Source organism: Vicugna pacos, chromosome 1 (assembly GCF_048564905.1).
Source record: "Vicugna pacos chromosome 1, VicPac4, whole genome shotgun sequence".
Classification (NCBI taxonomy): Eukaryota; Metazoa; Chordata; class Mammalia; order Artiodactyla; family Camelidae; genus Vicugna; species Vicugna pacos.
The window spans coordinates 62,050,040-62,073,317 of record NC_132987.1 but is presented as its reverse complement, the minus strand read 5'-3'; the positions used below and the strand labels follow the sequence as shown (position 1 = coordinate 62,073,317).

The 23,278-nt window shown below is 32.8% G+C and overlaps 1 protein-coding gene across 20 annotated transcripts in view; it reads right to left on the bottom strand.

Moving 5' to 3' along the window:
- The window catches only part of DLG1 (discs large MAGUK scaffold protein 1), a 222,848-nt gene that overhangs the window by 86,211 nt on the left and 113,359 nt on the right, over positions 1 to 23,278 (bottom strand). For all 20 annotated transcript variants that reach the window (XM_072963446.1, XM_072963496.1, XM_072963527.1 and 17 more), the window contains 5 exons: positions 18,048 to 18,101; positions 9,312 to 9,362; positions 6,689 to 6,813; positions 4,879 to 5,048; positions 3,634 to 3,770 (listed from right to left, as the gene is read on the bottom strand). In XM_072963446.1, the coding sequence (XP_072819547.1) occupies positions 3,634 to 3,770; positions 4,879 to 5,048; positions 6,689 to 6,813; positions 9,312 to 9,362; positions 18,048 to 18,101 (537 nt within the window). The remainder of the gene's footprint in view (positions 1 to 3,633; positions 3,771 to 4,878; positions 5,049 to 6,688; positions 6,814 to 9,311; positions 9,363 to 18,047; positions 18,102 to 23,278) is intronic.

Here is a 23,278-nt window from a genome sequence, read left to right as displayed (position 1 = left end):
ACAATGTTGAATAGGAGTGATTGTGTCTTTCTAGGAATTTGTCCATTTCATGTAAGCTACCTAATGTGTTGACACTGAGTTATTCATAAATAAAAGTATTCCCTTATGTTCTCTCTTTTATTCCCTACTTTTAGAATTTGAGTCATCTATTTTCCCTTGGTCAGTCTAGCTAAAAGTTTGTTAATTTTGTTGATCTTTTCAAAGACCCAAGTTTTGGTTTTGTTGATCTCTATGGCTGTCCTATTTCCTATTTCATTAATATCTGCTCTAATTCTTCCTTCTGCTAGAGTTAAGTTTAGACTGCTCTTCTTTTTTGTAAACATTTTTTTTTCTGCAAAGAAATAAAACACTATAAATGTTTCTAGTTTTTAAAATTACAATGTACTAAACGAATGTTCACTTAAGTATAATTTTTGATTCTATAATCAACTAGAGAAAATATTTTAATATTTTGACAAAAATTTCTAAAGGTCACAGAACAATCCTAACTTTCCCCATTGATTATTAATAGTGCTTTGCAGGGTCATTTTTATGGCCCTACCCTACAGTGTATTGTGAAGACTGCTTGCGTTTTGAATTATACAGCTGTGGTATACTGTTCTTTTGATGGCCTACAGTGAGGTATTAGTAACTGTGATGCAAAGAGAGGATTAATAAATGCCACACATTAGAGCTGTTTTCTTGGAAAGCTCACTCTTGGTATGTCCCTCTTGGAACTTAGTCACCATCTTGTGAGAAGCCCAACTTAGCCATGTGGAGAGGTCACTGGAGAATTAAATACCTGGCTATCAGCCCCAGTTGAGCTTCCAGCTGACAGCCAAAACCAACCTGTCCACTGTGTGTGAGCCAACTTGGAAGTGGGCCCCTGGCGCTAGTTGAGCCACCCCAGTAGACATTATCTGAAGTAAAGACAGGCTGTCCTGGCCAAACCATACCCAGACTGTAGAAGTGTAAGCAAATAAATGATTGTTGTCATTTTAGTCACTAATTTTCATGTTTTCTTATGCAGCATTAGATAGCTAATAAAAGAAGTGACAAGATTTGCTGAGGGATTCAATGTGCAGTGGGAAATAAACTGATTCTAAAGTTTTAGACCTGGGCAGATGGAAGGATAAAGTTCCCATTTAGTGAGATACAAAGATTATGCAAAGACCAGGATTTGGGGTGTGGGGTGTTACTGGTGCTGGTGGGTGGTGTTGTGACTTGGAGATTCATTTTTAGATATAGTTGTCCTCTGGTATCTATGGGAGAATTATTCTATGAACCCACTGCCTCCTTCACTTTCTGCGAGGTTACCAAAATCTGCGAACTTTCAAGTTCTTTACGTACAATAGTATATATAGTATTTGCATATAACTTATGCATTCTCTTTAAATCATCTTTAGATTACTTATAATACCTAGTATAATGTAAATGCTATGTAAATAGTTGCCAGCCTACAGCAAATTCAAATTTTGCTTTCTGGAATTTTCCCCTCTAAATATTCTCGATTCTCAGTTGGTTGAATTTGCAGATATGGAACCCACAGATACACAGGGCCAACTGTGTATATTAAATTTGAGATGACTCTTGAGACATACAAAAGGAGACTAAGGTTCAGAAAACAATATCTATCTCTATCAAGAACAATGAAACGCAGTAAGTTATTTGACCACCTATCAAAGAGAGAACACAAAACACAGAAGTACTGAATCCTGGATCACTTCAATACTTAGAGGTAAGGGAGAAGATGCATCAAAAAGAAGAATGAGAAGGAGTGGCTAGTGAGGTAAGAAGAATAGCAAGACAGAGGGTGATTATTAGGCAAACTGGAAAAAGTGTTTTAAGAAGGAAGAAGGTGTGTCAAATGCTTGATATAACACTTAAGGTGAAAATCAGGAATTAAATAATTTCAGTGGAATTATGGCAACAAAAGCTTCACTAAATGGTAAATCAGCATAAATTGCTGGCTCCCTACCCCTAAAATTGATTCTGGAGAAACAATAAAGGAAAACATGGTATCTAAAAATTAAAAATAAAAATGAGAAACCTAGTGGAGAAAGAAGGCTGTCTTGAACTGGTGTACGTGTGTAGGGTATATGTGTGTGTGTACGTGATGATGAGGGGGTGTTGGCTGCACCTTGGAGAAAAGAGTAGCAAGTCATAGATGTGAGAGGGTAGGTTAGAGAAAAGCAGTTGAAGAACAGCTCCTTCCTCTTCCCTGTCATTAACTGAAAAATAATCAGCTCCTCTTCCTAGCAGAACTATTCAAATGTCAAAAACTAAAAAATAAAAAAGAAGAAATAACTCAAATCACTACTATACCAGATTTAGATTATATGCCTTTTCAGATTCACTTGAGCCTACCTGCCTACTAGAGGCCTTGGTTGCTTGCTCAGTGGCGAGTCCTGGCTACTGCTACTCTCTACCATTACCTCCTCTTCTGGAGTAAGGACTGGGCCTGGGCATGGCTGATATGTTCCACATATTGAGAGCTGTAACATATTAGAAGACCATGTCTGACCTGTCTAGACCACTGAGGCTCTAGCCCTCCCCACCACTTCTGGATTTAGGGGAAGTGGTATGCCAGAATATGGGAGCTGGCTTCCCTAGCATTTGCCCAGAGGAGCTGGGTAACATAGTCCAGAAATCTGGGACAGTTAACCCCTGGGGAGTAGACTCTAACTAACAAGAGATAGGAGACTAAAAGGGGCCAGCAGATAAATCCTTTCTTTTCCTTGGCTGGATCTGAGGTTTAGTGGTTCTACACTGACTGCCTGGAAGACTGTCCTACGTGACAAGCAATCAGCTACATTTTCTTATGAAATTACAGCCAGCTCAGAAACATAATACCTTGTATTGCCTTTCTCTCATTCTCTGCCTCATTTTTCATTTCACTCACTCTAGCTTCTCTGAAGTCATACCTCCCTATAATACCTTAGCACAGTAGTTTTTTCTTCAGGTTTTGTTTTCCCAGGGAACATGAACTAAGATAATTATTGATGAAGTTTGAATAAATAAATTGTGATACAGTCTATAGTACCAGAACAGAATATTATATAGAGGTGAATGAATACATTTCAGCTCTAGGCAATAATATGGCTAAGTCTCAGTAAAATAATACTGAGTGAAAAAAGTATTAAAAGACTATATACAGGACAAGAGCCTTTAAAAATTTTTCAAAACAAATAATACTAAACAAACATTTAGGCATATGTATGTGATTAAACACTCTTTAAAAAACAAAAGAATGAGAAACATAAATTGTTGATATTCTAGTTCTTGGGATGGGTAAGGACTAGCAGTTTTTTTTTTTACTATATTATAAAGAAAAAAAGAAAGAAAAAAGGTCACACATGAACAAAGAATGACACTGTTATGAACCTAAGGATTATGATTAAACAATTTTGTGCATCCAAGCCTCTAGCTCTTCAATAAACAAGAGAAAAAAGAAAAGGAAAAAAAAGAAAAAAAAGAGGGGGGCTGGTAGAGGAAATGGAATTCGTAAGCAAAGATAGTAAAGAATTATTTTTCAGGTTTTGACTACTGACTCATCTAAATATCATTTAAACATTTTTGGCATGCAGAAATTCCAGAGTCTGTCAGAAAAAAACATTAAAATGATTTTTAAAACAATGGATTTCTTATACTTACTGCTAAAAGTTTATCTCCAATCTGAAGTTTACCATCTTTATGCGCGGCACCTCCTTCAATTATTTTGGTTACATAGATGCTATTATCTCCAGGAATATGTTGATTTCCAACACCTCCAGCAATGCTGAATCCAAGACCTGTTTGGGAATACACTAGTTTCAGAATTTCACCAATAAACGTAAACTTAAGTCCAGAAAGAAATGGCTGAAAACTAGAAGGTGATAATTTTACTGAACTAATGTTTTTCAAAGTAGAAAAGAATCTATTTACCTACTTTTAAAACCTAAAGTATTTTGTAACCAGGGGATAATCCCAAATATATGGGCCCCTAGAGTCACAAGTAAATTTCTTTTCCTCCACCCTCCAAGTTACATCTTACAGTTTCTTCGTAAATGAATTTGTTAGTGCAAAGAGATACTGTAAAATTGTTTCACTTTTTTTTTGTTTTGTTTCACTTTTGTTTCCATCATAATTGTATTTCTTAACTAACATTTTCAATACTTTCACAAGATTAAAACAATTGGGGGACACAGGGAACTATATTCAATATTTGTAGTAATCTTTAATGGAAAAGGATATGAAAACGAATATATATATGTATATGCATGACTGGGACACTGTGCTGCACATCAGGAATTGACACACTGTAACTGTACTTCAGTTAAAAAACTGGGGGAAAAATTGGTGGTTGTGGGCAGAACTAACAGCTTCAGGAATGCAGATGCTTCTGTTCTTTTTCAATATTCTATGAATTAATTTTAAATAAGGAATTTCAATAATTCATAAATCCCATAGCTTCAATGCCAGACAAACTTATAGCTCTCTATTCCTTTTCCATGAAGCCACAAATTAAAAACAGTATTTCAATTTATCCTCAATCCTATCCATGTTTTCAAAATTCAGAAATCACATCCTAACATTCCTTACTATAGATGTAACTACTAATGATACCCTAAAAAATATTTTCTTCTTTTAACTTATTTAGCCTGTGTACCTGCATTTAATTTACTTTGTAGATTAATGATTACAAGTTAATATCAACACTTGTATCAATGACTTCAAAGTGTTTACAAAGAATTCTACTCAAGACAAAAATCAGTAGAAATAAGAGAAATTCTAAAAATTCACTCAAGTTTTGCAGATTACCATTATTGTTAATTAGAATGTGTCATAAGTAACTTCATAGTTACATTTTACTCAGCGATTCTTACTTAGTAATTTGTTTTAGTTGGATTTACTTCATACCTTTAGGACCTTTAATGAGCTTTATTTCCATTATTTTTTCTGATACTGGTTTCCGTCTTTTTACATACAAGCGTACAATAGACCCTGCTTCTTTCAAAGCTTCAACTGCTTTGCTATGTGTTACATCACGAACATCTACTTCATTTACTCGCAATATACAGTCATTGACCCTGAGGAAAAAAGTATTCAAAATAAAAATTAAATGTTAACAATTTAAATATCATTTCTTCACTCTGCCAATTTTTCTTGTCATTTTCATTTTTTAAAATAGAGATTTATTAGAATTATTTATTAGAATAAACTGTATGTTCAATTCCAATGTATCAAATACTCATAGAAATACAAACATTCCCAAAGGGCCAGCAAAAGTAACAGTGTAAATAGATTATTATTCAAAATATTAATGATATTGTATGATTATGTATAGAAATTATGTATAGAAATTAAGATACTTTACCAAAACAGTAAATATTTACTTAGCATTAAACACATGCTAGGAACTTCTTTGAGTGTTTTAAGCCTTAAAACAACTTGTAAGGTAGATACATATTTATATCCCTATTTTATAGATGGAGAAAATGAGGCACAAAGAGTTAAAATAACTTTCTCAAGGCCACCCAGATAATGACTAACAGAGCAGTGATTCAAAGATAAGAAAACTGAGGCTAAGACTGAATAACTAGCTTATGGTCACAGAGATAGTAAGTGGCAAACAGATTAATCCACTGATTTAACCCAAAATAAACCGATCTCAGTTTCAACTCCATGGTATTCCATCAGAAAACAAATTAAAAAATGGTCATTTCAAATTGAGCAGAGAAGGGGAACAAAACACAATTAAAAGATTTAAATTGATGATGATAAACTTCTATATCCAATTAACTTTCTTTAGAGGAAAGAAATTCTGTATCTAAAGACAGTGATACCTTAGAGTTAGTACTATAGGTATGTTCTCCAGTGAAACAAATAGAGTATGTTAATTTTCACACAAGAATTACAAATAAAAGGCCAATAACAGAATCAGGAAGTAAATGTTTACATTTACATGAGTGGACAAATTATTAATTTTATATCTAATTTCATTAATATACCACCTGTCATATCCAGTGATAAGTAAAGTTTAGAAACTGAAAAGCTGCATAAGGTACCAGCAGCCTTAAAATCAGAGGTTCTTTTTAACAGACTATACAAAAATCCGTAGTCCTAAAACTTCAGGAAACTCTCACCATGCATTAAAAAAACAAACAATGGAATAGGAAAAGTGCCACAATCTACGGCATAAGGAAGCAATAAAGTATGCTAAAGATATCCTCTGTATTGGAAGGTTAAATTTAGACAAGAGAGCAATGTACATTTATTCAATTAAGAAAATATATTAATTTATTTAAAGTTTGCATAATCTTTACTCTTTGTGGTATGGGATTCAAACTCAGATATATATGATTGATGGTATCTCAAATAAGTTTATATACTTGTTTCCCACCCAGAAAATACATGGAAAACATTTTGGGAAAGTATTTGAACATATAACAGAAAAATCTGATTTTTATAAATTTGCTCAAAAATATTTAAACTATCAAACTTACTATTCAAAATGTTTAATTTCTAAGATAAAACTGAATTCCTAACTGAAAAGAGGAAAACAATGCTTAAAGCACAAAGATTTCATTCATTCATTTGATATTTGAGCATCTACCTTATGTTGGTTATTATGACAGTGTTTCTTATTTGTATTTATTCATTGTTCAGTCTGCCACAAGAAAAATATACAAAGTGGATTTAGTATCACAACATAAACTGCAAAACATACCGCAACCTTCCATCTTGGGCAGCTGCTCCCCCTGCAATAATTTTGGTAATGAAAATACTTGAGTCATCTCCAATGTGTGGGTTGTCTGTACCTCCTGCAATGCTGAAACCAAGCCCTGAATTTCCCTGGGGACAGAGGGAAAAAAAATTTGAGACTGAGTAAGAATTATCTTTATTGACAGGTTCCTGTCATTACGGGACCTAGAAACTGTACTAACACAGGGAACATACATCATAAAGGCATATGCATAGGGAATATGGTGATTCTAAAAATAAGAAACATAAGGAAAGCTCTTTTTTCTCTATGAATTAAGAGGTATTATTGCTAGGCAGGTGAGGTTGAAGAACAGGTACTAAGTACTTTTGGAGTCTGATCTATAGTTCTTTCTTGAAAAGTATGTGTGCAATTTGTCCTTGCAGAGGTGTCACTATTAGATCTCTTTCTTTTAGACTGCATCTTGCTCATGTTTGGTAAGGCAAATTGTTACTAAGGAAAAAAAAAAAAAAACTGATGTGATCCTTCTGCTGCAATTAGTTCTATGTAGGCAATACCAATACATTATTTCAGCCTTTTACAAAAGGGATACTGGATGGTGCTTTTCTTCCGCTAACTCTGTCATCAGCTTATTTTAAAATGTATCAGCTAAGTAACACAGCCACCATCCTTGATGTGTTTAACTAAGGCACCTGACTAGCAAAAGGCTTTTTTAAAAAAAATATTGAAAGCCCAACTGCAGAACATAACTTTGGTGAACTTTCTTGTCAGCAAAGTCAATTTTGCCAAAACAGTGCTACTTCTTGCTTGTTTTTTGTACTGGATTTTTGAATAATATTTTCTCTGAAGAAAGGGTTCTATTGCTACAAAAAGGACAAGTGATCTAAGCAAAGGTATTAAATGTTTATTTTTGCAAGAATGTTCTAACTCTGGCTTTCAGGCAGCTCAAATAAGCTGGCATATGTGAATCTATTACTTAACCATTAGTATTAAATAGCTTAAACATTCACTGTACTATATGTCCTAAAACTCTATTTTAACTTTTTTTCAGTCTGAACTCTACAAGAGTTACTAGAGTATCAATAACTGTATGAATAAATTGTGTGGGGCTACCAATTTACTCAGGTATTCAAGTTCTGCTTTTTAAAAAATTGAGATATAATTACAAATAACTGTATAAGTTTAAGGTATAAAACACATGCTGATTTGATACATTTAAATAGTACAGTAATGATTACCACTGTTATCAGCTAACACCTCTATGAGGTCACATAATTGTCATTTTTTGTGGTGGGAACATTTAAGATCTAGTCTCTTGGCAATTTTGAAATATGTAATACAGAACTGATGACCATATTTGCTATGCTGTGCACTAGATCTCTGAAACTTACTTATCTTCTAGCTGCAGGTTTGTACCCTTTAACAACATTTCCCCAATTCTTGGAACTCAAGGTCTTTAGTCAGTGAAAAATGCAATGTACGGTTCCGACTAAATAAAGGAATTTAAAAGGTACTAGGAAAAAATTAAAAATGAGTAAGATAAAAAGGATAATAGTCAAGAGATTTCAATAAAACTGGAAAAAACCAAAATGCCACATTAAAATGTGACATTAATACTGTTTACTTGTAAGATTCAGTCATCCACCTCACTTGGAACAGGTGACCTAAATTCAGGAGTAGGCAATAAAAATCTATTATACATGTAAAAGATTCTTTCAGGTCTATTTTCACTCAGTCTATTCTGGCTTCAAACATAAATAAATCTAATTATACAGGATTTTAGTCTTAAACCTACATTCAGTTGCTTAGAAAATTTACTTGTATGGAACACTTCACCCCCAAAAATGCTGGTCAGACAAGGTGGTATTGCTAAAGCACAGTATAAATTGAGCAGATATTCTTAAGGAGAAAAACACATTAAGAAAATTTAAACATCTGAATTGTATCCTTATTTTCTGACTGGGGGAATTCATGAGACGTTTTCAACAGTCTTTTCCATTAAATCTACGATTATTATTTTGCTGGGAAAGAAAACTGACAGAATGACCATGTTACTAGGATACTAAATACTTATTTAAAATAAATAATATTTTATTATATGAAAAATAAATAAAAATAAAAACTGAGAAAAATCTGAGAAACTGTCAGCCTAGAGGAGCCTAAGGAGACATAATAACTAAATGTAATGTGGTATTCTAGATGGGACCCTGGGAAAGAAAACCATAAAAACTAAGCAAATTCAAATGAAGTATAGACTTCAGTTAATAATAATGTATCAACATCAGTTCATTAGTTGAAATAAATGTATTCTAGTAATGCAAAATGTTAACAATAGGTGAAACTGAGTCCAGGGTAAATGGACACTGACTGTACAAGTTTTCTATAAATCTAAAAGTATGTTAAATAAAAAGTTTATTTTTAAAAAGATGTTATTAAAGAAAAGCAACATGTTCTGAAAAATGCCACAGCTAATTTTATGATATGTGGGCTTATTAAAGAAATGAATACTATACGGTTCTGTTTTTGAACGATGATCTTCCTTGGATTGTATATGAAAGAGCAGTATATTTAATGAGTTCTTTAAAGTAACAGATTTATGCATAAAAACAAGATAATTAACAGTTTTTACCCTTTCAAGTGTGATTTCTTCATATTCATAATCTGCATCAGTGCCATTAACCTAATGGGGGAAAAAGAAGTAGCAGAGATATTTAGAGTAAAATGTAAAATGGCAAGATATAATTTTGCACGACTTCTTAACGAAAAACGTTAAATATGACAGTAATCAAATAATACAGTTTCATTTTAATAATTTAAGGAAAGATTTCAAGGAATGCAAAAGTACAAATGTGATTAAAGAGTTGACATTCATGGTACTATGACTTTCAAATACAGCAAGGGTACAGTTAGCTTTTAATACTAGTTGAATTCCTATTCTCATCTCTGCCTCAATCCACACATCTAATCAGTTGCCAATTCTTACTGATTTAAATACATCATTTTTTGTTGGAAAGCCACCATCTCTTCATTTGCATTTCTATTACCTTTGTTCAAGCCTTTGTTAATCTCTTCTGGATTACTGCAAATGTAATCTACACCATCTCTTAGATTGGTATTCTCCACTGCTCAAATCATTCTAATGTGTTTTACGCAGATGGATTTTTATGGAGCCCATATATAGTAACATACTTTCCCTAAAACGTTCAGAAACTCTCATACAAGACTGTATGAACTGGCCCCAATCTATCACTCAACTTCATTCCTAACGTATGTTTCTCATGAGCTTATACACCATCAAATTTGAATGACTTGCTCTTTCCTTTATATATCCTGCAAGTTCCTACCTCCACATCTGTTACTTTAGTGCTTCCTGTCATAAATTTCAGTTACGTATTTCATGTTCAAGTTTGATTCACCATTCAAATTCCTGCTCACATCACACAGACCAAGAATTTTCTCTCATTCCTTCTAATTTATTCCTTATACCCTCCTGGAAGAATTAATTCCCACAGTGAGAGCCAAATGGTGAAGGCTGAATAGTCCTTGGAATCAGATTAACTTGGATTCAAATCATTGCTTTAACATTTCTGGTGATATGAAGCCAGGGAAAATAATCTAGTCAGTCAAACAGGGACTGTGATAAACTGCATTCTCTAGATGCTACCTATCTTTCATGCTAACATGCTCTTTTGCAATATGGTTAAACCATCCTACCATCAAGCGATGTTATCTATTTCCCCTTCCTTTGGATCTAGGCAGATCCTAAACGAGCTCTGTTAAAAAGAATGTGGCACAAAAAATGCTGTGTGGTTTCTGAATCTAGGTCATGTGATGCCCTTGTATTGTTTGCCTTCGTCTTAGAATGCACTTTCTTAGAATCCAGAAGCTATAATGTGAGGAAGTTCAAGTACCTATGAGGAGATTCAAATGAAGGAGCAACAAGACCCCTGACCAATAATCCCAGGTGCACTTCTAACCAGCAGCTAGCACCAACTGCTAGCCATGTGAATGAGGCTATTTTATTTTGGATCTTCCAGTCTTTTCCAGTGCCCCACTCAAGATCATGTAAAGCAGAGCTATCCACTTAACCCAGAAAATCATGAGAAATAATGAATTAATTTTAAGCCACTAAGTTTCAGGGTGATTTGTTATACAGCAACAGAATAATGAAACAACAGAATAATGAAATCTATGTAAGCTACTTTGTTTTCTTTACCATACTATAAGAAAGCAACCCCTAATTCAGATCCAATTCAGGAGCAAGGGGTTCTTTTCTTGAGGGCTTTTGAAACTCATCTCTACTTTTTTGGGTTCTTAATTCTTATGGCTCTAATGGACTGAGACCTAATTGCTACTTTGTTTTATTTTCTTTTTAACCTGAAGAGATTTTCTTGTTTTTGAAATGATGTGTTATAAATAAATAAACAAACATATTAATCTATGCTTTCTGTGCCTGTACAGTGCAGCAGGATTATACATATACATATCCTGCCAACTTTACTGGAAGTTCTTTTTTATGAGTAAAAATAAAACCCGTATCTGCAGTTCCTGTTCTAAAGGTTATTTGTACCATTTTTAATTTTTTTTTGCTAAAAGTCTACCAGTCTTTATCAAAGAAGTAGTTTTAACATCGTTAATTTATTAAATTTTATGTTATTTTTCTGCTTTTATTTTTATCAATTCTTTCTTTAGACTTTTTAAAGCTTCCTAAGTTGAATGCCCAGTTATTTATGCTTATTACTTTTTTCTATTTTTAAAAACACTCATTAAAGTTAATAAATTTTTCTCAGCATATGGCTTGGCCAAATCCCAAAACTGCCACATTGGGCTCTATATTTGTTCATTTGTTTATTTCTAAAAAGCCTGAAATTTTATTCTGGAAAACATTTCCAAGTCTGTACTTATACAGCTCTTTTGGTGTTAATATGCAAAATTTTTGTGTTGTGACCTCATAATTTCTGCTTTAAGGAATTTAAGATTTCCACCATTAAGCTTTCTCAAAAGCTAGGTATTTAGTAAATGTCCCTGACACTTAATGCCAACTCATGATGTACTGATATCTGGTAAGGATTACAGGTAGCATGGAGTGATTTTAAAAAGGTAAAAAGTTAGCGGGCCATATGAACCCCAAATGACTTTATTCCTAAACCTTCAATAACTTGCAACTGATAATTTCATGTATAGAGAAAATTCAATAACATCATTAAACACATTCAAACTGGGCTTCTAAATGCCAACAGCACATTACCAAACCCACAAATTATAAGTATCACTTCATTAAAGCAAAAGTAAAAAAAAAAAAAATAATAAAAAGAGCCAATGTTGGTGTAATACTTTGAAAAACAATACGGCTTCCAGCAAAACCACAAAATGGTTGGTTTGCTTAGTTTTCCTTTTATAGTATCTTGACAAAATGTGGCTTCCAATAGGAAAGAAATGCTTGGCTAATGGGTTTATTACTCTCAATTAACAGGATAAAGTGAAAGATAAAATTAGAGAAGAAAGAACAATCTTTAGATAAAATATTACAGATAAGACATCTGAGTTTTTTTCTCTTTAAAAACAGAAAATAGATTTAGAACACTTCTTGAGAACTGTCATTGCTAGTACTTCCTGGTTTTGTAGTCCTATTAACAAATCAGTATTGTGTATGGGGGGGAAGGGTGAAAGCTGTAGAAGAAACTAGAAGTGGACTGGGGCCTGATTGTGAAAGGCCTTGAATGCTTTCCTGATGAATGAAAAACATTCTCAAAAGTTTTGAGCATCAAGTAAGTTTACTAGATTTTCCAGAAAAAGAACCGTGGCAGTATAACAGAAATAGAGAGAAACCAGAGAAAAGTAAACTGGTAAAGAAGTTATGGCAACAGTTTGAGTAAAAGGCAAAAATTCCAAAGACATTTAAGAATAGCTGGTAAATTCCTCAATATTAAAAAAAAAATCTTAATCTTAGTGGGGAAAAAGCTTCATAAAGCCATAACTAAGAACAGCTGATCTATAATAAATTTGATCAGAGAAAAAAAAAACAGATTATATAACATATAGCAAAGGTGAGTTTTATTCCACTTATCTAATCTGGTTTGGGACCAGAACTGAGCTACCTTAACTAAATTATGCTTTATAATATGTTTTATTATCTGGTGGGGAAATCCCCCACAATACTTTTCTTTTAAATTTTACTTAGTTATTCTTGAGTTTTTAACTTTTCTATACGAACACTGTCCAAAAGAAGTTTCTGTGATGATGAAAATGTAATACAATCTACCTTGTCTAATATAGGAGTTACTATCTACATATGGTTACTGACTGCTTAAATTGTGACCAGTGCAACAGAGAAACTGTATTTTAAATTTTATTGAATTTTAATCAATTTAAATTAAATTTAAACACCAACATGTGGCTAGTGGCTACTATTTTTGGATGGCACAGCTCTAGATGAATCATCAAGTCCAACTCTATCCCTCCAAAACACACACACACATTCTCTCTCCTCCTTCTGCCTCCCTTTCCTCTCTCCTCCCCTGACCTGAAACACACATTCTCTTTTTTGGTGCTATGCTTGGCACTATACCAAATTTATACATTAATCTTGGAAAAATTATGACCTCAACTTTATCTTCCTGTTCAGCAACAAATTCTCTTCTGTACTTACTCAGGTATTCTCTTACGCCATCAGTAAAGCTGTGTAGTTTTCTTACTACAAACTCTATACATTTCCTATTAAGCTAATTGCTAGGTATTTTGTATTTTTGTTGATAAATTAATGGACTCATTTTCAAATGGTTGTTGCTAGTATATTGGAATAGCATTTATTGTGTAACTTTAAAGTTGTATAAGCTTTCTAAAAAATATGATTTGCTTTAGTTATGGATAACATGCCATAAAGAAGCAGAAGAAAATTTATAATACAGATATCCTCAGTCCCTTATTCCCAAAGATTTTAATTTTCTAAACAGCCTGCACTAATATATCCAAACAGGACACACAGATCCTAATACATAATAGGTATAAGATTGTTCAAAGGAAGATAAAAAGAAGTCTAATTTATTAATTCCCTGTCATTTAGGTGCATTTTAGGTTCTAACTATAGAGTAATATAATGAAATTCAAGATTTTATTTATCAATATTCATATGACTATTAATGCATAATCTCAGGCAATTAAAAACCTCAAAGTCTATACCACCATAAGGTAAGAATCTAAAAATAAAAATGTATTTGAGAGAAGAAAATTTTCTTCCTAATGAAATATGAACATTATTAAATATAAAGTATTAACCCCCAAAGAATTAAAAAATTTCCCTAAATAATGAACAGCCATTAAGCTAAATTTTAAAATACTGCAGTCATCAATTACACTACACATGCTGAAGCTTTCAGTATATAGAAAGTTTCCAAAGTAAAATTAAATTTTCCTAACCATCACTCTTCATGGTTTGTCATAAGGAAAATAAGGATAGAGGAACAGATGGGAATTATTTCAACAAATTACTTCATTTCTATCTCATTACTGGACCAGTAAGAACTCTAGAATTTTTGCGTTTAATTTTGCCTTCCCTTAACATTCTACTATTTAGGAAAGGAACAGGCCTGAACAGAGAGAGATTCAAATCCAATGACAATGAAGTTATAACCTCAATTAATACTTTATTATTATTATTATTTTTTAACTGAAGTATAGTTGATTTACAATATTGTGTTAGTTTCTGGTGTACAGTGTAGTGGATTAATACTTAAAATTGAGTATAATATATCATACTTAATGGTAAAAGACTGAATGTTTTCTCCCAAGGATCAGGAACAAAACTAGTTGCAAAAGCAACTTCTATTAAACATTTTAATGGAGGTTCAAGCCAGGGGAATTAGGCAAGAAAAATAACTAAAAGACATCCTGATTGGAAAAGAGTAAGTAAAACTATCTTTGTTTGTAGAACATGATCTTACATAGAAAATCCAAAGGAATGTACACATAAAAAATCATTAGAGCTAAAAGAGTTTATTAACATTGCAGGATAGAAGGTCATACCCCCAAATTCATTATATTCCTATACACTAGTAATGAAAAATCCCTAATAAAATCATGAAAAGAACTCCATTTACAATAGCATTAAAAGAATAAAATACTTAGGAATAAATTTAACAGAAGAAGTGTAAGACATGTACACTGAAAATTATAAAACATTATTAACAGAATTAAAGATGTAAATGAATGGAAAGATAGTCTGTGTTTGTGGACTGAAGGACATAATATTGATAATATGACATTAATCCCCATATACTTGTCTACCAATGCTTACCACAGCATTATTCATAATATCCAAAAGTGGAAATGACCCAAGAGTCCGTCAAGAGAAGGATGAATAAACAAAATGTGGTGTATACATATAATGAAAAATAATTCAGCCATAAAAAGGAATGAAGTTCTGACATGCTACAACATAGGTGAACCTTGAAAACATTATGCTAAGTGAAAGAAGCCAGACACAAAAGGCCACATATTGTATAATTCCATTTACATGAATGGACAAAGCCAAAGAGACAGAAAGTAGATAGTAGTTGCCAGGAGATGAGGTAAGGGCAGAATGAGGAGTGACTACTAATGGGTACAGGGTTTCCTTACAAGGTGATGAAAATGTTCTGAAATTTGGAAGTGGTGGTGATGGCACAATGATGTGAGTAACTAAAATCACTGAATTGCACACTTTAAAAGAGTAGATTTTGTGGTATGTAAATATCTCAAGAAAAAAATTTTTCTAAGGTGAAACAGTTGAAAAAGGAAAGATATAATACAAATTCAAGTTGAAACAATGAGCTAATCCATTTTAAACATTATGCCAACAAAAGATAAAAAGTTTATTAACACATCATGCTAGTGGGGGGTAAAAATATTGATAATTTTGTTGAAGTATAAATGGGTATAACTCTATGAAGTGTGACTTAGCAATAATGATCAAATCTAAAACTGACACACTGAGCAATCTATGCATATGAATATATTCTCATTATACAGCTGCATATACACACAAAAGTATACAAAAATTATCAGTAGGGCATTGATTTTTATATGGTAAAAGTTTAAAAACAACACATATGCTTGCATTTGCACAAAATGTTTATAGAAGGATATAAATATATACACAAAATTACTAATACTAATGCCTTGGGCAAGACGAACTGGAAGACTGGGAGCAGGGGTGGAAGAAAGATTCACTTTTCACCAGATACACTTTTATCTATTTAAAATTTTGTACAATGTATATGCATTACCTTGTTCAATAATTACTTAATTTTGGGAAGTGTGGTGATGACAGTCAAGAAAAAAACGTGTTCTAAGGCAACAGCTGCAATTTTTCTTATTTTTATTCATTGATAGATAGCTAGTATTAAATGATCAGAAATTAACAAAGGAATAGTAAATTTGAAAACCATTCAGGGATATATTTTAAGTTTCAGAATTAAACTAAATAGTCATAAAGAATAGTTACTACTTAAATATTTCACAAAGTGTTCTTTAAGAATGATAAAGTAGCACACTCTGACAAACCTTGCTTAAAGTAATTGGAATTTATCTTATTTCCTTATGTAAAGAAAAGGGTTAATACATCAGGCCTAAGGCTCTATCTCTAGAAGAGTTTAAGCAGGCATTTGGGAAACTGATTTTGGCAGTGTTCCTATCATTCCCTAACTGAAAAGGTTATTTACTATAGCTAGATTTTGCAGAGACAATGCATTTTTTGCTGAACACCTGCTTTCCTTCTGGGAGCTTGGAAATTTGGTATGTGCTGGACAGAGGGTGCCTATGTGACCAACAGCCAATAAACAACTTCAACTGGAGTCCATAATGGGCTTTCTTGGGCAGAAAAACTGCATACATGTTGTTGCATTTTCATTGCTGGGGAAAAGAGCATTTGGTGTGACCCATCTTGGGAGGAAGAAACTGGAAGGAAACCTAAACATGGACTCCTCTAGACATACAGCCCTGTAATCTGACTGTAGATCCCAACTTATCCGCGACTTATCACATGGCTGTAATAAATCTTATCCATGAGTACTATATTCTGAGCCTTGTGAGTCTTACCAAATCTTCCAATATGGATAGTGGCCCCAACATATCTTGCTCAGCAGGAACATTTTTTTTAATAACATGTCATACAAACCTGAAATTAAACAACTTTTACTCTAAGTTGGCTGCTTCTATGGAAATCTTGCTTTTAATTTGTTGCTATTTCTGCTAAAATGCATGTGTATTTATTTTCTTTGATATCATTTTCTTCTATATCAACCTTTCAGTTGAAAGGGTTTTAAAATCAAAATATTTAATGACCGACTCTGCCCTTAAGCAAAACATAAGTCAACAGAAGAAAACAGTGAGAGAGAAAGAAATGCGAAGAAGAAAATATTGACAGAAGAACGAACAAAATTCTGCTTAAGTATTATGTATCAGTGTGAAAGGTGACATTGCCTGCAAAGAATATTTTTGGTTCGTATTATGTATTATTATTTGAAGTTTTCAAAAATCCCCCCAATTTCTTGTAGTGAGCTGTAATGGAAAAGAATCTGAAAAAAAATATGAATGTGTAAGTATAACTGAATTGCTTGCTGTACACATGAAACTGATATTGTAAATAGATTATACTTCAGTAAAAAGTAAGAATATAAAAAGTTCCCCCAAATTTGATATACCATATAAATAAAACAGAATAAAAAGCCAAGTAAAATGTTTTAAAGCACAGACTGAAATTAACTACAATTCGAAAACAGAAGAAAAAGATTTTTACAGTCTACCATATTATGTACCATTTGACTTTTTAAAACAGTGCAGGCACTACTTCTACTTAAACATCTCCAAAGATATTTTACCTTGGGGTGAAAAATGTTAGATTCTGTTGTTCTGGCTACTTATCTTTAAGGGAAGAAGTTTTGTTTTGTTTTTTTAAATAAAATAAGTTTAGAGACAAGCACTAATCAACTTAAAGTCATAAAATTATAACTAATTATTTTAACATGTGAACACACATATAAACCTGGTCACTAAATCTAGTCACCCAATTCGACTTCAAAAATGATTCTGAACATATGGCATTGTGTAAATGACCACTGGTCAGAGACAGCCTTTAGTGAAAGTTATTTATTTTAATTTAAAAATAAAACCATAAATCTCTATTTCAACATTTCTGCTTTGTACAAGTATAGAAAAAAACAACCAAAAATGGACAAAATTGCTTCATTTACTTTAGTAATTATAGCTCAGTGATAGAATATTATATTTATAATGCATTAGAGAAAATAATTCTGTGATCTTTGTACCTGTTTCAAAACCTAAACAGGAAAAACAGAATTATTTAAATGTGGGGAGGAGTGGAACTTACGTAAGTTGATGTTTCCAAGCTATCTGTGTTGACCAGTACTGGAGGAGGATTTGCCTTAAAGAAAGAATTGTAAATGTGTTAGGCTTAATATGAGAATTCACACATTACACATTAACATTCACAAATGTTAGAAACACATGAAAGATCTGCTATTTCTTAAATTATAATTTTACACAAACTTTCCACATGTTAAACAATGCATACGGTTTCTAGCACCAATGGAAGAATTAGGTATAGGCAGTTAAGTCATATTTGCTTTTGAGAAATAAATGATTACTTCTGCTAAAACAGACACAATTTTCTTAAGATTTGCAAAGAAATTTACCAAGCCTTCTCAGAAAATCCACAAATATTCTCTAGTATAACAAATAGCTGCAAATTGCTTAGAATTCATTTGCTATTCTAGTGTCAACGATCCCATGAAGAGTCCCATCATTTTATCATCCAGAAAAAAAAAAATCTGACCCACACCGAACTCTGTTTAAACACACACACAGACCCACACACAAAAGCCATACAAAGAAATCAATTCCAAACTTAACAGAATACTGGAAACATACTCAATGTAAAAGCCATCAATTATGATCAACTACAATGACTGCTTTCCATCTGTTATTCTAGACCACTCACAAATCAATAATGGTCAAAAAGCAAAACAAAACAAAAAACCAAGTAGAATAACTGAAAACAGCTTGGTCTATTAAGTAGGTGCAATTAAGTTTAAAGAATAAAACACAATTAATACCAAATAAAAAACATACCAGACCATACCAGAAGACTGATGTTATTCTTTTTAAAATTATCTTTCTTCTGTATATTTAACAGCATAAAAGTACAAAGTCAAATGACATTTTCAGAGAATCAAAAAGATGATTATCCTTTAAGTAAAGTTTGTTTATAAGCATTAACACTTCTTCTATTCCATTAACTAAATAATCAGACATAAAAGTTGCATGAAAGAAACATTATATACAAAATAATCATTTTCTTCCAGATGGATATTCAAATGTTTTATATTATTTTCAGCAAGTACTAGATCTGTATGATCAAATGATAAAATGCTAAAGACAATATGTTTACATGCTTAAATAATTGTACAGTATGCATCTGAGCTACAGGAATCAGCAAGTTAAAAATGAGTAGGAACAAGGATATACTGTATAACACAGGGAACTATATTCAGTATCTTTTAATAAACTATAGTGGAAAATAATCTGAAAAATATATATATAACTGAATCACTGCTGTACAGCTGAAACAATTAAAAAACCTGAAAAAACAAACAAACAAAAGTGAATAGGGAATACTTTATTAAATATAAACATGACATTAACTACTTTATGTGCAGGTCTACCTTTGAATACAATAGTCTATTTTCAAACAACTCAGTGAAAACCAAACCTAATAGGTAAAAATACTATTTGTGAGATAGCTATTTAAGTAAAGCGTGTCAAAACATTTGAGATTTTACGAATATTTGAAATTGTTCCTTTTCCAATGACATATTGAGATTCTGCAAGTTGATAATTTAATTCATTAAAAAATTAATGGTACAACTTCATCTTATTTTGCTTAAGCAATTACAGAGGAGGGCAAGAAAGAATAAGGCTATTTAAAGTCACAAAGAAGTTACATTCTTCAAAAATTATGGCAAGAAAACCATTTGGTTCCCTCTGCTCATTTATTACCAAAAATAGTGGAAAAAGTTGGTTTTTATCAAAATCAAATTTATATTAAAATTATCACAATATAGCTCTGCTCATGATCACGAACTCATCCTCACTTTATACAAGTTATCTTGATTTTAGTCATATAAAGATCTATGTGATATTTGAAATACCTAGAAATGAAATGATACAAAGTGTTAAATCTACTTCAAACTAAAACAATGACAATGAGAGGTTAGGAGAAGGAGGGGTTATGGTTCATAAAAGAGTGCATGAGTTGAAGGCTTTTGTACTGGGGTGATGAGTATACATGGGAATTCAATGTACTACTCCCTTTACATTTGAGGATTTTTGAATTTTTTCATAAAATACAGCAATCATAAAATACAGCAAAACAATTATATTGAGTCAAGTACTTAGTGTGAGAGGTTAATAACTAAGGCAGTTGTGAAATATAGGTTAGAGTTGCTATTAAGATATTAACATTCATGTCATAAAATTAATTTCAGTTTTAAAGTTCAGTTCTGAATAAATACAGACTAATAAAAAGAATTTATAATTCTGACTTAATAGATATGATGAGGTAACTAACATATGTACAATAAGTTAATTTGTAGATGTATGTTAGAATTAATATGAGTGAATGATCATACTTGAAGGGAAACCATGGGATTAAAGGACTTGAAATTGAACAAAAACCAGGAATGTTCACATTGGGGATTAAGTAAGAATTTCAATCAAAACTAATGTCAGGAGGAATTCAGCTTTTTTGAGCACAAGCAGGCCCATTTTCCTTGCTTGGCCCTGCAATAAACCTTTCTCTGCTACAGAAAAACACAACCACACACATACACAAAAACAAAACCCCCTAAAGTCAGGATAAGACAACCTAGCAATTTTTAAAAGACATGCCACAAAATATGGCCTAAAATAACAGCCTATATAAGTGAAGCTCAAGAGGTATGATGTGATGACCTCAAGTTTAGCCACCCAAAACGATAAAAATATTTTAGAATGTTAGCAGGTAGAAAATTAAAACATTTACCGTGGAATACATTACACCCTGACTTATTAACTTGAGATCTTCCAAATTCTTTTATTACAGCATACAGAAATGGTATCTGACAAAGTAGTACTCCATTCCTCTTGAATTTAGAGGTGGCAGGAATGGGGCAACACAAAAGGCTTGGAGGGTATGATGCACAACTCAGAAAGAGACAATACTCTAGCACCAAATCTGAAGAATAGGCTACTTCTGAAGGAAGAGATACATAAAAGTTTGGCCATGGAATTTGCTACTTTCAGATAGCTGAAGTAAAGGACACTAAAAATCAGTAGCAAATCTGGCTAGCTTAATACCTTGGGATCTGTAACCAGGACAGAGGGCAGCAGAACAGGTAACACAGAATTATCTGCTTTACTTAGGGAAGAATTTAAACAACAGCAACAAGACTTGAGAAGAATCTACGTGAAAGTTATTTTCAATGAAGAAAAACCCTTCCCTGCACCTCACTTTAAATGACACTTACGAAATAGTTCTAGATCTCTCTACCTCACTCTATCATTCAGTGGCTTTGAATGTACAAGTAAATCACAAGGGTTATTGAAATTTATTTTCTCCATCTATAAAGACACCGCAAAACATGTCTTTAGCCATGAGGACTGTGTGAGGACCCAGTAAAGTAACATAAAAGAAAATACGTTGTAAACCACAGAAATCTACTGCTAATCTATTATTTACTAACAATACATAACATTGTATATGTTTTAACTTAGAAAATAATGAAGTCCTATATTTCACTTAGAAATGGGGGGTAGTTAGTAAAGGGGCAGGGATATACCTGAAAGAGAAGCTAACAAATCTCTAAAGAATCTGACCGAAGTATTAGTAACAAGACGTAAACATAATTCTGCTCATCCAACTTTTACCACTTTATTTAGTTAATAAAAGGCCTCACAGGGTCTGTTGCTATAACATACTGCAACGTTCTTATGTAATTTCAGAGGGCAATATTATATTTTAAAACATTTGTGTTAAAATAATTCTAAGATCTAGTTATTTAATAGGCCAAAATTAGGAGTTCAGAAAATGCTTTTAGGCTGTACACTATATTTCTCCTTCTTAGCATTTATCAAAGTTTCATTATGTTATTGGTTTAATGTCTTGCTCTTTCTCCCCTACTAAATTATAAACAAGCGTTTTTCAAATGCAGAACTCACAAACCCCAGAAAGTACATCTTGGATTCTAATTTGAGACACACTGCATTAAACGTTAAATGCTATCACTTAGGTGAGCACTGCAAGTTAAAATGACTGTAAAAACAAATAGGATGAATTCTGGGAAGATGGCAGAACAAGACCCACAGATTTGTCTCTTCACCTAGGTAACAACTGCACTGGCAGAATGTAACTGCCAGTGTGATGTAACTATTTTGGAATTCTGTAGTCTGTTGAAGGCCTGGAACTTCCAAGGGAAGTATTAGGCGGCAAATTGTGGTTAATCCAGTCAATTTCAGCTCTTAGCACAGTAGCAGCTACTCAATTCCCACCCCTCAGCCCTGTTACCAATAGCTGTGCAAGTGTTTCTGGAGCAGCTGGCACAAAGCTTGCACAAGCCAGGAGTGGGGAAAGGGGTGGGTGGAAAAAAAAGATTCTGTCCTCCAAATATAGGGAATCTGTGCTTTGATTGCTGCTTCTGATCATGGAGGTGCAAACAGGCAGTAGCCACTGTTGTTGAACCTTCCTCAATTGATGTAATCCCTCCCCCTCTGGCTAAAGTGACTTCCAGGAGATTTAAAGAGCAAGCACCTCCTCCCACAATTTCATTTTTTCTCTTTTTCCCCTTTTGAGAGCCAGACACTGAAGATTGGAATATTCAAAAGCAACCACATATATGAGGGAAATTAGAAAGTCACTGTGTATGCCTGGAGAAGGTGCAGGCACAGAATAACACCTGAGAAGACCTTAAGGTTGTATCATAGGCTGATTTTTAGCAGAGAAATAGCCTACAACAATCAAAAAACGAAAACCAAACCAAACAAAAACAAAAACCCCCCAAACCCCAGCAAACTCTAGGAAAGAAGAGAATCTGATTTCCAGAGAACTCATAAGATTCAAACTTTTCATTTTCAATAACAACAACAAAAATCACAAGGCATGCAAAGAAACAGGAACATATGACCAATTCAAAACAGCAGGAAAAAAATACTCTCAAAAAGAGCTGCTGGCATATCCACTAGAAAAATTACTTAAAACTATATTAAAGATATCCAAAGAACTAAAAGAGGAACAAAGTGACGAAAAATGACATACGAACAAAATGGAAAAAACAACAGAAGATAAAAAACCTAAAGAGAAAACAAGAAAATTCCAGAGCTGAAAAGTACAATAACTGAAATGAAAAATTCATTGGAGTGATTCAAAGGCAGATTTGAGCAGGGAAAAGAATCAGGGAACTTTTTAAGACAGGACAACATAAATTATTAAGTCTGAGAACAGAAAGAAAAGGCAGAAGAAAAGTGAGCAGAGTCTAATGTCTTGTGGGTCATTATTAAGCAGACCAA